Source organism: Silurus meridionalis, chromosome 12 (assembly GCF_014805685.1).
Source record: "Silurus meridionalis isolate SWU-2019-XX chromosome 12, ASM1480568v1, whole genome shotgun sequence".
Lineage (NCBI taxonomy): Eukaryota > Metazoa > Chordata > Actinopteri > Siluriformes > Siluridae > Silurus > Silurus meridionalis.
The window spans coordinates 15,144,647-15,160,627 of NC_060895.1; the positions used below are offsets into that span (position 1 = coordinate 15,144,647).

General features: G+C 39.7%; 1 protein-coding gene across 5 annotated transcripts in view; it reads right to left on the reverse strand.

Moving 5' to 3' along the window:
• Window positions 1-15,981, reverse strand: part of fndc3a (fibronectin type III domain containing 3A) — a 62,415-nt gene that overhangs the window by 17,453 nt on the left and 28,981 nt on the right. For 3 of the 5 annotated variants that reach the window (XM_046862625.1, XM_046862621.1, XM_046862624.1), the window contains one exon: window positions 12,259-12,334. In XM_046862625.1, coding sequence (XP_046718581.1) covers window positions 12,259-12,334 — 76 coding nt within the window. Of the gene's footprint in view, window positions 1-12,258; window positions 12,335-14,652; window positions 14,864-15,348; window positions 15,427-15,981 lie in introns of those variants that run through there. The other 2 variants (XM_046862626.1, XM_046862622.1) reach the window with 2 other exon arrangements.

Here is a 15,981-nt window from a genome sequence, read left to right on the forward strand (position 1 = left end):
TGTGTTTTGTAGTCTCATATCTTTTTATAGAAGAGGTAAAAATATTATTCGGCACAGTAGGGAAGTTTACATTTCGACGAGTGGCCTTAAAAATCAGCAGTCAGACCATGCACAAATGAAATTCAATTGCTTCAGAGCCAAAAATCACTTACACAGAACCTCTGAATACACAAGTGTATATGCAATGCAAGTCCAATTGCCTTTTCCGGTGAAAGCAGTTGAGTGTTGGGCACAGTGAGCGATAAGTACCAGACTCTCTAGGGATAGCTACAACTCTGGCATGTAAGGATACAAAAAGTCATAAATCTACATCGATTTGTACCGTTACAGAAATCAACACACTGCTTGTTCTGGTATTAGTAGAGCCTTGTAACGCATGCTCATGCTGCTGGATGCATGCCATCAAAACACACACTGCACACTAGGATCAAAGTCCGCATCAATAAACAAAGTCTTGCTTAAATCAACAACAGCTGCTTATTTTAGGATTCTCTTTACAAGAATATCCCTTCGGAGACTCAGGAAGTACTGCTGGGGTCATGCTCATTTTTAGCATTGTGAATAGACAGGCAGGTCACTAGAAAACCAGTGTTACTAAATGGAAAGCAAAAAAAAATAAATAAAAAATTGTCCTTTTACAGCAGTGATGTGAAAACCACCATGGGGATCAGGCACTAAGATATAGTGTCTGCAAACCCACATGCACCAGTGGAATAGTGCTCTAAATCGACTATGGGATGCTCTAGGAAATCGATGGGTTGAACTAACGCATGAATGAGCCAAAAGATCTGCTGTAGTACAAGAACAAGTAAAAAGACACTCTTAAGGACAAAAGGTTCAGGCAAAACACCGCTCTGCTATTCAGAGTACTTGCAAAAATTATTCAAGACTGTACATCTTTTAGTTTCTCAAAAATAAAGTGTGCACATTCCAACCGCTTTAAACTCTGACCATCACCAATCGTTTTTTTTTATTTATTTTTTGGTACTCAAGCAAGGGATGGCTGTGAAAAGAAATAAAGGCTCCAAAAATTCACTAAGAAACCAACACAGACTGTTTTTGTACTGCTAAATATTTGTTTAACTGATGAAGATGCACAGACACACAGATAAAAGCCCACACCTTATTTCATTAAGTTAACACAAAATTAATAAATAAAGTAGTGACTTTTTTTTATTATTATTAACACTAATAACTAGGTGGTTTGGAGCCCATCAGCCTTTAGCTGCCAGCTTTATTACAGACAATGTTGTACTTTCTAAAGTGAAAATACACAAGCACTTTAGACAGACAACCATTATGTCTTTACTTTGATGTGGAGTGCTGTGGGAGCTTTGAAGTCTGATTTAAAGAGACTGAATCTGCATAATTGATGTGAAGTGAGTCAGTCTGATGTAACAGGTGAGTAGACCTGAAGCCAACACACACACACACACACACACTCGCGCACACACACACTCGCGCACACACACACTCGCGCACACACACACTCGCGCACACACACACTCGCGCACACACAATTTCCAGACTCGTTTGAGGAACTTTACAGAAGAAGAAAAAAAATCACAAAGGGCTTTCCAACATTACAGCTGAGACAGTGACATCTATGTGAAAAGATGCAAATCATATAATATCTAAAACATTTTAGATTGCAGAGAAAAAATATTTAATGTTTTTTTCGTATCCTTGAGCAAATATACATGGATTTCTTTTTAAAGTTTTCCTAAAAACTTCTGCCCAAACGTTCGAAGGGTTCAATTGTACAGAAAGTCTCTGTACACCACAGTTTGAAGATTTTCCTCCACTGGAAGTAATGAGCCGTCCCAAATTCGCTCCATCATGACGGCCATCTTCACAAAACAAGGACCATGAAAACATGGTTTGTCAAGGGTGAGGTGGACGAACTATAAAATGTCTTACATTGAGCCTGGACCTCAAGCCCAATGACCCCCTTTGTAATGAACTGGAACACAGACTCAGACTGTGCACCAGGTCTTCTTGCCTGGCAGTAGTATCTGACCTATATAGAGTCAAAATTTTTTTTTTATATTTTGTTTTTCCAGAGCTTATAGACTAGTTAAACAATAAGAGGCATGTGCATTCAATAAGGATAAAAAGGAGCAAGTTGTAGCTGCAATGCAGGTCTCAGATGGGTCTAAGTTTTACGTTTTTCTCCCTCTATTCTGTTTCCATGTTTGAGACTGAATTCAAAAAGTAAGAAAGCATAATTCTGTCAGAAACATGAAAAATGGGACAGGACAAACCAGCCCCGGGAGAGAACGACAGACAGTGGAATGGAAGGGAGGATCAAGAGAGACAGGATGTGAAAATGGGGAAGGAACAGAAGTATTTAAAAAAGAAATAAACATATAAATAAATATATATATATAAATAAATAAATAAAAGAACACCCACACTTACATCAGATTGACGCACAAGCACTGGCAGATGAGACACAAAGGCCACACCCCCCCCCCTCGCCCCTCTTTTCCTTATCCCCCATCCCCTTCTCTTATTCATTCATACACACGCACGCACACCCCTCCCCTCAGGAACAGAGTCAGGCTGCTGCTTTGCTGACGTGGACTCCAGAGCCAACCTTCCGGAGGAAGAAACAACAAACACAGAGCGAGAAAAACACACACATAAAAATCCGAGGCTGAGTCAGGAATAGGCTAAACTCCAAAACAGCAGACAGGCCTGTTTGGCATGTGAACAGCAGCTAAACTCCTTCTCCTAATACACAATCAACTGTGAGTGTGTGTGTGTCTGTGTGTGTAGTAAAGGAAAAGGAAGGGGCAAAAAAAAAAAAAAAGGAAAAAAAAGACAGCAGGCGATGTTGGGAGAAGCTGAAACAAGCTGAAGGCTTATGTGTGTACTGTCTAGCATGTCAGCTGCGCCTGTGCTGGAGGCAGACGACAGACGGTTCTCTCAGTCGCCGGCACTAACGCATCTGTATGATCCAGCAAGGTAGCAGTAAAACAGGCCTTTATACAAAGGCTCTTGTTTTGCTGTCACGAACCTGAGTGACCGTGGCTCTGGGAGGCGAGTGGGCTTTGCTCTTAATTACAGCTAATCCAGAATAACATGCTGTTGGAGTGGGCACCCTGCTGGCATCTAATTACAGAGACCCTATAAGTATTAAAACAAACACACAATCGCAAACGTATCCAATAACCTCCACACCAACACCGCTCAATTCTGCCCTTAAACTCACGCCTTTCAGCACGCATATCCATGATCACTGTGGTAATTCCAGACCTGTGCAGCACTGGAGTACACTCCAATCACTCAAAAATACTCAAACAAAGCAGTCTTTCCTTTCCTCAATTAAAAAAGGCAGATAAGTCAATTACAAATATATAAGGAATGAGACCGAGAGGGGTTTTAACCTCGGACCCTTGGAAGCCACAGTCTCTTCCCTCATCTCACACTAGTAATATTAAACAATTTTTGGCACTCTCATTGCAAATGCATACTGTTTTGCATTTCTTAATGTAGAATAAAAATCTATTACGGTATGTTTAGCAGTTAAGTAATTATTTGTTAAGGGAAGAGCTACTAGCTTTTGGGGCATATGATATAAAGACATTTCAAGCTTGTAAATATTTCATTAGGGTGGGTGGAAAATTCAGGTGTGTATATATAAATGAATTAAAAGGTATATATCTATCAATTAAATTATATTTGAGGTATATATAAATTAGATATGAATATATATAAAACAAAAGCTCAAACAATTTCATATACTGCCGACATCTAGATTTTTACCCAAAGGTTTGTGTCACATTTTATAATGGAGAACATAACAGAAAAACCTTGAAAACCCCTGTGAATAAACAGATCTTATTCCAGTAGAATCTAAAAGTGTGTGCGGAAAATAGGCCTCCGCAAAAAAAATTATTTGTATATAATTTAATCTCTTTAAAATCTCTATAATTTAATCTCTTTAAAAAAAAAAAAAAAAAAAAAAAAAAAAGCCCAAAGGAAGAAAAGGTCCACTGCGCCTTTCTATTTTTGTCTTCCGGAAATAAGAGAGAAAACAAACTACAACAAAAGCGCTACAGAATGGCTTGAGGGGATAATTTGGCTAATTCGCTGGACAGTATTCAAAGGGGAATGCGGCGAGACTAACTCTGCAAACCCACACAGATTTATTAGCGAAAATAGCCAGCAGTTACGCAACAGCAAGCGGCAAGATAAAGCAGAAGAGATATGATGGAAGGAAAAGAAAAGGTCTAAAAAAAGAAAAGAAGAAAAAAGTAAGGTAATAGACCGTCTCAGAACTAGCCCCCCGTTCAGATATATTATCAGAAGATGAACCAAAGGTGAACAGATCTAAAATCTCTCTCCTGTATGCAGAAAACGCAGAGAGGGATGAGTCACCAAGTGGTTTATTCTCAAAGCTCCAGACTGCAGATGCTATGAATGAACGGTCTGCGCGTGTGTGCACGAGATTTAACAGGAATTGACTCGAGTAAGCAGACACATCAGTGTGTAATCAAGTCACATGGCTCAGTTTAGATTAACAAGGCTGGCACTGAAGAGTGACAAATGCCAAAGTGGCATTAGGTATTTCTTTAGGCCTGAACTGATGTGTTCAATCGAGAAAGAAGAATCCTGCTTGCCTTTGTCAACACAGAAAAACAGATATGCTTTTCTGAATATGAGAATGAGTTTAGCTCAGAGAATAAACTCTAATAGTGCTGATCAGAGAGTCTGACACAGAGTCGGTAAATGACCCCTGATCCTACATATTCCCATTGCTAAGCAAACTGTAGCACAGAGCTAAATAAGCTCCCGGATCGTACGGCGTTCCATGTGTGCCGAGAAATGGGTAGAGCTAGAAATAATGCATCACTAATCAAATGCAGCAGTCACAGAATCGAGCTAATAATGTCTCCGATTAGAATGATTAATCCACCAAACAATACAGCTCAGCAATCTTCAGTCCAATTTTCTGTCTTTCCAATTTTTTTTTTACTGCATAATTGTACCAAATTGCTTCAGATTTTTTTTTTTTTTTCGTGATTAAACCAAATCAGTGGGGTCCTGTCACATATATTGCTCCTTTTTTTATTGATTTATTATTATAAATACCACTTTTTATTTTTATAACTGACTTATTTTATAACTGAAATACTTTGTACTTTTAGTATATTTACTATTAAGTTTAAAAATAAAGCCAAGTCAGTGCATATTCATCCTGCAGTTTCAGTCCTGTAAGGTGACTGAAATTCGAATGCATTATAAGTCTACATACAAGTAGATCCTTATCCTATTCTTAGTTTTGAATATTAGTTTATAACGAAATATTAAGGACTTCGAGCAGGTACTATTACGAAATAATAAAGTTGTCCTCTTGCTAAACAGTTCAGGCATCAAGTAGTATTCTTTTCCAAAAACAAGACTAGTTGTTGTTTATATGTACTGTGAAGCATTAAAATGTAAAAATAAACGGTCAGTTCATGTAGTGTGGCTTTTGTAGAGAAAGAGACACTTGACCAGGGAACAGACAGTTCTGGATTTGCATTATTAATAACACCATGCTATAGTACACGGTCCGGTGGAAAAGTGCTATAAAGCTGAGACACCAGTGCCTGGTGACCTCTGTAAAAGGTGCAGAGAGCTGGGATCTAGAACAGACTGGCAAAAAAACAAGACCATATAAAAACCATCCACTCCACACACAATCTTAAACCTTAAAAACCTTTTAAGCCTCTCTTTCACATGGATTATGTCTTCTGCTTCAGTAAGCAAACAGATATTGTGATTTACAGGCTACACAATCTACTGCGAGTTTATCTACATGCTATTTTTTGGTAAAACGCAAGTCATTCAATTATTTATTTTTTTTCCGCCTTTTGAGGAGTTAAACTCTGCGTTGCAGGAGCTTTACTGATGCTGGACAACCTTTACTCACAGTAATACTAAAAACAAGCACAAACCAAATTAAGATCAGTAAAAGGTTATCAGAAGCAGATCACACATGGGATTGCATAGTCTTTAATCGCCCAACATCTCAAAGGCTTCAGAACAAAGTGGGTTGTAGTTTCTCACAGCAACATGACTAGCTGCTTTTTTGTCCTATGATTTTCCAAAGAGAATAACAGCAGAAACCGTCTATAGCTGTTATAAAATGAGTGAGAACAGGAACAAAAAAGAAATTACAGGTGTTTACAAAAACCTTCTAAACAATGGAACTGAAATGGTATAAGTGCAATAAAACATCCAGCAAGTTAAAAAATAAATAGACAGTTGATCATTTTTCCAGAACAGCAAGTTCTCATTAATCGTGTTTCCTCAACACACCACCATGCTGTCGTCATCCCCGAAATGTTTCTAAATCAAGTCAAGTTTATTTCTATAGCGCTTTTCACAACAGACATTGTCTTAAAGCAGCTTTACAGAATTTTAAGAATTAAGGTGAATGGTGCGCATGTATCCCTGATGAGCAGCCATGGCTACTTAGATTACATGAGGGAGAAACCTTGAGAGGAACCAGACTCAAAAGGGGAACCCATCCTCATTTGGGTGACATCAAGAGTGTGATCATAAATCTTTAAACAATACAGAACACAAATCTGCACTACACAACCTGAATTCAAACCACGTGGCTTCAAAGCTGGAGAAATAGCAGAACACTGATTTAGAATGAAGTTAGCGGTTTTGTAGTGCGCTCTGTTGGGCAAAACCCAGGAAAGGATAAGAATCGCAAAGCGTGCAAACCGTGCTACATAAGTAGGGCACACACATGGAGATTAGGACAGAATTTAACTTGGTTTCTCACAACAGGTACTACGGTTGACTTGCCTCTAACCTGTGATAAACCCTAAATTAAATCCACCCCCCCAAAGCCTTTTTCCACAGTCCTGCCTGTTCATATTAAGCAGAGAGATACGCAGCCTTTGGCCTGCGTGCAGCATTTACATACTTCCTCCTACTAAAAATACATGAATGAATCCTAAAATAGAGCTGGGATGGAAATCGGGAGGAGGGGTTATCTGGTTGATTTCAGTGTTGCCTCCGGTTCACGTTAAGGTAAAGAACAATAGAAGTTAATCTCGGAACGAACGAGGTTAATCAACGAATCGAGCACGGCCGCCTCCCTCCCTGAAAGCATGATGAGCGGTGAGTCATCGATCTGCCAGCGTCACTGACAGACAAGCGCTCACAGAAACATGCCAGTTAGCACTAGCCTCGCTCTCCTTTGTCTTTCTCTTCACACACCTCCAGGAAAAGACACTTGTAAATTTAGGCCACTCGCATCGTTTTAGACAGGAAGGGACGATCTATCTATAGCAGCTGTTTACTGGGGGGGGAAAAAAAAGCCTGAGGTTAACCACGATAGGGAAGTGCTTTCTCCACATCCTCGGGTGCCACATCCTCATCTACAACCTTACAAATAGTTTATCAAGTGTAACATACCCATGGGAGATATCTGAGGTATGACTTACATGTCTTCATCATGCTGACAGGGCCAGATCACAGCACAAGAAGCTCAGTGATAAAGCAACTTTTATTAGAAGAACACAGCAACAATTCATCTGAATTCAAGTTTACCACCATGCAATACTTTATAGATTATTACTGGCTGCATAAGATGTGTGGTTTCTGCTATGTAAGAATGCAACATTAAAATATTTCTAATTGCTTCCTATAATAATAACAAGAACAAAGTTTGAGGTTAGAGAAATGTCTGGATTTATAATAAATAAAGCTGGAATCACTTAATTATTATATAGATAATACATCTCATTAGTATCCTATTTCGTTCGGCTATGTTTTGCAAATCTGGAATCTGAAGGCGAAAGTGACTCCTCATCCTCAAAGGCATTTACACAATGTACAATACTGATCCAATAATAGAAACCTGAATACAACTACCAAGCAATTGAGTACCGTAATCGCCGGACTATAAAGCGCACCCTTGTATAAGCCGTTACAAATATTTGTATTTTTAACATAAATAAGCCGCACCTGTGTATAAGCACCTGTGTCTACACTGAAACTAATGAACTTTACACAGGAAATATGTTGTGGCTCCTTTAAGAGCAGAGCGGCATTTTGGGAACAGCACGTCACTGCATTCTTCCGGTATTACTGCGCGTGTGTGCGTGTGAGACTGAGGATTATGTGCTCATTATTTTCTGATGCTCATTTCTAAGTTTCTTTGACTAACCCATAACTCCCTTCACCCAGACTCAACGTGTTACAACGGCTTGTAAACAGTAGCCGACCAAGAAAGTCATTGTTTACTGTCTTCCTCCTTCCTTTCACAACTACTGTATTTCTCTCTTTTGGCATCGCCATGCGTTTAAAAATCAACACCGGTGAAAGTTTTTCTCCCGAAGCCGTGCAGCTCAGAACACAGGTGAGGTGCGTTTTTCGTTTCTGTTCGGAAATTTCATTGGTCTAATGTTATGGGGTTCATTTTTTTTCCCTTGAAGTTTGTGAAACCAGGAAAAACCCAAGAAAAATCCATAAATAAAGGCGCGGGAAACGTGGAAAAAAAGTAGCGGCTTATAGTCCGAAAAATACGGTACCTCTGCATCCTCAAGGTTTAAGTCTCGAGGATGCTACACACAGTCATGGATGTGATTTTTCACATCATTATATAACAAAGCCCTCTTAGATATAGCAACTAAACATCCAATTCGGAAGGAAAAAATATCTATATTTTGTCCAATTAATCGATTGAACATAAATCTGAAATATTTTGTATAGCAGAGTATAGCAGGTGCCCAATTAAAGGTAATATTACATTTCCATGCTTCATTCAACCACAGTATTATAAATATAAAACATTTTCAGGTAAGGAATCACAGCATATGCTTTGCACCAATGCAGTGCAGCAGCATCAAATAAAGTATACGCAAATGAATTCGCATTATTCTCGCCACCACAGAGGCAGAGTATAAATCATATAACTAATACTGCGTGTTATCTAATCAAAAGCTCAGAGGTGCACTTTCACACGCTTCACGTCTTACTGTGGCACCAACTGCCATTCAGAGACACTGCAAGTTTTCTTTGAGTCAGTCGCAGTTCATAATGTTTTCATACATCCCACACAATGGCTGAACACAAAAGGACCATTCACACTAGATGAATGTGTAAGACATCTCATAGCAGTCCCACAGAGTGCCAACGCTGACTGTTGTGACGGAGCGTTCAACACGGAGAACACTGACTGCTATGCTGAGAGCGGCTCTCCATCATGTGATGCACAGGAGTGCATCCACGTCGAAAAAAAAAATATTTCTAACGGCATCAATGAAGCAATAACAGAGTTTCAGGAGATTTTACAGTGAGCTTGCAATATTACTAGCTTTCAGTTCCATAAAGACGTGAACAACAAACACCGACTTGTTCACTGTTTTACTTTTACTTGACTCTTATTTAGACTGGAGTAATTTTACCTACAGTTGAGGTAATGCAATGACCTCAGTCCAAACCCCTTATGCCAGGTATTCAAGCCTGGAAATGCTTACATAGGCTTTTTTGACTACATAATATTTTACCTGTTCAAATAGATGGGTTTTATGAAATCCCTCACTGTCCCTCACTTCTGGGTTTTATCTGCAGCCTTTTTTTTTACCGTCTATAAACCAAACGCTCTGTGACACTGAACTTCAGAGTCTGCAACACGGGTATGACCGAGGATACTAAAAAATCATTGCTACACAATGCATGAGCAAATTATATTTCAGGATTAATACATTTAAAAAATACATTTAAAAACATTTTGAACTAAAATATACAGGGACATTTAAGATACAGCTATTTAATTTATAAGCACAAAAGTTGCATCGAAACATTTTAGGATTTATTTCATGAAATGCACACTATAGCACCGTTCTTTTCTTCTAATATCCCAGACTGTTAGAGAGCTGGAGTCAGAGCACGGGGTCAGCTATGACACAGCACCCATGGAGAAGAGAGACATAAGGTCCTTGCTCAAGGGCCCAACGGTGGCAGCTTGGTGATGCTGAGGGCTTGATCCTCGACCATCTGATCTGTAACCCCAGCCCTTGTAACTGTAACAGCCCCAACTGTTAAGCTACCAACCTAAACAATATTAGAATGACTTCTGACAATCCTTAAAAAAAAAAAAACATATATATTTTTATATGTAGAGTCTGTGTAGTGTTTATTTTACACAATAATCGAAAACCTCAATAATCATAGACGACACTGTAAAATACATGTTTCAGACATATAATTAATAATCAAGAGTGACTTGTGTGGCCAATTACAACACACAGTTATGATAAAGGTCAAAGCAATCAGTATACATTAAAGACTGAAAGCGAAGGCAGCGGATTATGGAGCTTCTGACGAAACAACTGTGTGTGCATGGCAAATAATAGTTCAGCTTTGGCACACATTAAATGTACTGGTAGAGGGAAGTTAAAATGAGTTGTTTTTCGTATACCACAAAAGGTTCATTTAAAGAGTTAAACAATAAAAATTTTTTTACATTTTTTGTTAAATAAACTGGATTATTTGCATAAATACCAGATGTGTTCATTGTCACATTTTAGATGTAGAATTAAGTATAAAACCTATTATAAGGAAGAAGAAAAAAAAAGAAACCTGCTGGTTTTAAAATAAGTCAAGCAATTGTTCCTTCAGACATTCAGCATCAACGTCAATGTAATCAGCAAAACACTGCGAGGACGAAGAGGAAGCAATAAAAGATAAATACATGCCTTTGCTACAGACCCAGATTCATGAACGTTTAAGGACTAGAAGGAGCTGAAAAACACTGAGCTGCAAAGCTACTATTTGGGAATAAAGGAAACAAGGAAATAAATGAATGACCATAAGAAACACTTACAGGCAGTTAGTCATGTAAAACTATACATCAAGCAGAAAAAACCTTTTCAAGTGGCAAATCAAGAGCAGAAATGTATTGCTTGCTGCATAATTCAAATGCATTCTGTACAGAAGGACTGTTTAGCAATAATTTGCTGATATAAAACTAAAACGAAAGTCTTTCGAAGCACAATCTTTGACTATTAAACGTGAAATGAAAGCAGACCTTTTGATGGTACGCGATGCTATAGAACGATAAAGACAAATCAGAGCTGGAGCGCAAATGAGAAATAAAGCTTTGTAGAGGGGACAAGGTCCAGAGTTTCCATTCAATGAAGCTCAAATTTCAACTGGTGGATTCGCAAACCTCTCAACATAATTAAAGGCCACTTCACGCTGAACGCTTTTCTGAAGAGTGTTGCGCATGACAAAACGGATGACATGCTTCAGCTTTAACTACAGCGCGACGTGACTCTCGTGCATAAAAGCACGTAAAATAGTCCTGCCGCGCATGTAAGAATTTAAGGTTAATCGAGATCCGTTCCAATCACACAGCTCCGTTTACTATATGATCTTCAAGCTCACGGCGTAATCATAATACAACTCCGTGCAACTTCAAGTAATGAGCTGTGCATCAACCTCGGAGCCCTGAAGAAATTTAATAATGCTGTCTGATTACAGTCCCGGGCTCCTGTCATATTTAAAGTTATCTATTAACTATCTACTGCCTTCATATTTCATCGACACAAAACAAATGATGCTTTTGTGGCGTCAGTGCTTATGGAAAGCGAACAGTGTTATTTTGACTGATTGCGGCAGATTACTGTATTGTGATTTATAATGTACAGCAAGATTTGCATTATTTAATATCTACATGCATAGCATTTGGCAGACGCCTTTATCCAAAGCGACGTACATTTATCTCATTCATACAAATGAGCAGCTACGGGGGGTTAAAGGCCTTGCACAGGGGCCCAGGAATTGCAGCTTGATGTGGCTGGGATTTGAAGTCGTAACCTTCGGATCCAAAGTCCGATGCCTAAACACACTATATGGACAAAAGTATTGGGACAGCTGTCTTTCCCAACGGTTCTTCCCCAAACTTTTACCGCAAAGTTGTAGAGGCTGTCTAAACTTCATGAATATGTGGAGTTTGGAGTGGAAGATCTTGAGCGGCCCGATATAAAGCTCTGACCTCAAACAGATTCAACATCTTTGGGATGAATTGGAATGCTGACTGCATCCCAGGTCTTCTCACCCTACATCATTATCTGACTTTAATAATGCCCACGTGGCTAAAGGAGCACAAATCTGCACAAGCACACTCCAAAACAAGTGGAGCATCTTCCCAGAAGAGTGGAGATTATTAAAACAGCAATTAGAAAAAAGAGAACATGTACAATAAAACAAACTTTGAGAAATCTGGAAGAGTCTTACCTGTGATACACTGAAATTGACCATCCTCTCGCTGAATTGTGAAGGCCTCACCTGGGTTTACTTGAACCAAGATTACCTGTAAAATTAAAAGTAAGAAGAAAAAATTCAGAAATGCAGTAATGAAGAAGCCGTTTTGTTACATGCTTACTTCTGTAACTACAGCGATAATCTCTATTCATACGGATCAACACTATGCAAACTGCCTTGGTAAATACACGTAAGGAGCAAAATGAACATAACCTGCCGAAATTCTCATGTTTCTGGTTTTGTCCTTGTTCCCTCAGTAAAAGTACAAATTGTGTTAAAACCTTTTTTTTGCCAACAAAAGGAACTGTGCATCCTAGTTTCAGTGCACCAGCTGTCCTTATTCTCTGCTTCCTGCTATAAATATATTACTGATTTACTGATTAACCACAAAGTACGCCACACTAAATCGGGAAAAAAAAAAGAAAAAAAAACAGAAACCGTTTTGTTAAACGTGTGTGATGCTTTAACTTTGAACACATTATAGAATTAGACTGCAGAATTATTCAAAACATGGATAAAGGATAGTCATTTTAAAAAGATATCCTGCTGCAGCATTATGAATTCTTAAATCGGATTGGTCACATGACATTGACTGTTATAAGAAACTAATCCATTCTAATCACAGGTTTATATCAATATAGTCATTTTGAATGTATAGTAACATCTAATTATATGATTTTAACATAATTGTTGAGATGGAAACCATTTCTGTTAAAAGCTGATTAGTAGAGTGTCAGTGCTTCTTAACATTCAGTACATTTTCTGTCAGTAAAAAAAACTTTTCTGTTTCAAATTTAACACTTTTTTTTTTTTTTTTTTTTAGAAGCTTTATAGCTTCTATAACATACTTGATTGTCTGGCAGATGTTCCACAACATTAAATATAGCTGTAAAAACCTAGCATGAGTTCTAATTTACAAAAAAAAAAAAAAAGGAAAAAAAAAAAAAAGAAAAACAATTTCAATCATTGACTAACTGCTGTGGTATAAGAGAAATAAAAAGACTTGTAAAGATGTTATTATTGAAAAATTAACAACGAGTTAAGAAGGGCAACACACCGACCTGGTGTTAATGATTTTCCAATATTCTTCAGAAATGAATGACCAGAATAAGCTAATTAAATGACGTATTTTGTCAAATTCAGGATGAATTTTGAAAAGCTGGTTTTAAAGCAAAATGAGACATAGCAGCGCATCATCTTTTATCAGCTTCACCTAATTTACCAAACTGGTCATAAAACTCAAAAGGGAATATCTTCTATGCTGCGCTGATTACACCTGAAGCCATAAATCTTTCCTAAAATGCAGATAAAAAGGTATATAATAGTGTGTTCCTGGATATGACTTTCAAACCCACGTCACAGAGACACGTTAACGGCACTCATTACAGGGACACTTGTTCCATGAAGCCAGTCTGAGTCAGCCCTCCACTGAGCCTTTGTTAGGGAGCATTCATGACACATCTGGCTTAGCGGAAAGCAGGAGCACTGATCTGTTTCAGCAATGCAGCGGTCCTAACCCAAAAAAACTCTACCAGGAAGTCTTTTCAGGAAAAATAAAAAACAAACAAACCAACAAAAGAACATTTAAATGTTGTGAATAAGCACAAAGCCTGAATATAGAATACATGGGGGAAAGCACAAAGGCTATCAAAGACTGAGGTGAAGCCATGGTGAATGAAATGCAATGCAGCTGGAACATTATTAGCTTTTGTGGCCTTGTGTTTTCAGGTTTGCCATAGCGACCACAAGAGAGAGTGACTGAGCCGTCAGGCTGATCATAGCAGATTGGAGCGCAGCATTCGAACACAAACTAATTCTGTCGATCCGCCGTTTATGCTTCACTTGGGCAGGAGAGAAAAAACTTCTAAATTCAAAAAACAAACGAGCTGAAAATGAATGAAAATCATGTAATTCGGGACAAATTTTCAGCATTGCCCTTTAAATACAGAGTTAAAACAGAATTGTGTGAACAAGCTTAAAACAGTGTTTTGTTTTAACTGGTCTAATTTATTGTATTTTTTTGTCCGACCCCCCCCCACACCTACAGCCACACCTAAACCGAACCATCAGGAAAACTAAATACGTAGTTCAGAAGTGTACAGTCATGCATCATCACCAACCTGGAGAAGCTTGTGGCACCTGCTTTAGACTACGTAAACACATGCACTACACTACGACCGATCAAAATTCACAGCAAAATGTCAATATAATACTCAGAAGGAAAAAAAAAACAAAAAAAAAGTTCAACAAGGTATTACACATCTAATTAGGTTGTGATAATGCCCAGAGTAGAATATTCTGGCATCCTCGAATTAAAAAAAACAGCTAACGAACCGACGGAAGGCACTGTGTGTGTATTCGCATTACCTCAGTCTTGTTGCTGTCATACTGCCTATATTCCCACGGCATGGGGCTTCGGCTGTGGGTCCCCCCCAACACAGCCATCCTCTGCACTTCCTTCTCACTCCCTCTTCCCATTCATGAATGTCAGAGAGACGCAGGCAGGCAGGCGCGCACTGGCCCTCTGCGCACACGCGTACACACACATGTTCGCGTACACCTACGCACGCAGCGTTAAACAGCGATGCATTAGCGAGGCAGTACTATGAGTGGGTGGCTGAGGGAAGTCTTATTGAATTAGAGTCGAGATGCTACGGTCGTTCGGCTGCACGCGCATGCAACAGTGTCTCTTCGCCTGCTCGCTTTCCACCCCCCCTTTGTTTTCAGCAAAACGCTGGCTTATCCGCCGCCCCCCTCTTTCTCCTCTTAATGACAACTCTCCAAATCAGTTGTATAGGCAGGGTACATCACGATTCTGGTCCCTCGTTTTTTGTTTCCCCCCCCAAAAAGCCTGCACCGAGCCAGACACAATAATGCGAGTGTCTATAGAGTAAGAGCGAAAGCGAGAAAGAAGGGGTATGTGTGTGTGTGAGAGAGACAGAGAGGGAGGAGAGAGAGAGAGAGAGAGAGAGAGAGAGAGAGAGAGAGAGAGATAAAGAGAGAGAGATAAAGAGAGAGAGAGAGAGCGCACGCAAGAGCGAGAAGGAACAAACTGCCACTTACTGTTGCCCGCATCTCTTCCCATTCAAACGTGCTTGCTTCAGCAGGGCTGGCCACCGTGTCAGGAATCTCGTACACCGATCCCCCTCCCCTCCCCACCACAGACACACACACACACACACACACACACACACACACACACACACACACACACACACACACCCCTCCCCAGGGGGTTAGAGTCTCCTTCTCTTTCTTTTACCCACCACTCATGAGAGTGGCGAGGTAAAGCAGGGCGATGGCCACATGGAGGGCCCGTCTGAACTCCAGTCACTCCCCCACCCCCACCCCAGCAAACAGACGAGGGGGTCCGGCTCGCCTCTGCCTGCTACCTGGAATCTGTTTACTAGATACAGGGAGCATAGCACGTATTTGCTCTCTCTGCCGCTTTATCTCCTCGCCTGCTCTCTCTGCAGCAGATGGATGTCTCTCTCTCTCTTGTTCGCTTCCTCTCTCTCTCTCCCCCTATCCTTCTCTCTCGCTCTGCCTCACTTCCACCGCCGGTCTCCACAGCAACCCCTTCAACAAATAAGCCGTGCCGATGTCCGCAGCCTTCCACGCTGGAAGGGATGAGAACAGCGAATCACCTGCGCGCTGCTCACGAGAGAAGGGCAACACACAGACCCTGAAATTTGG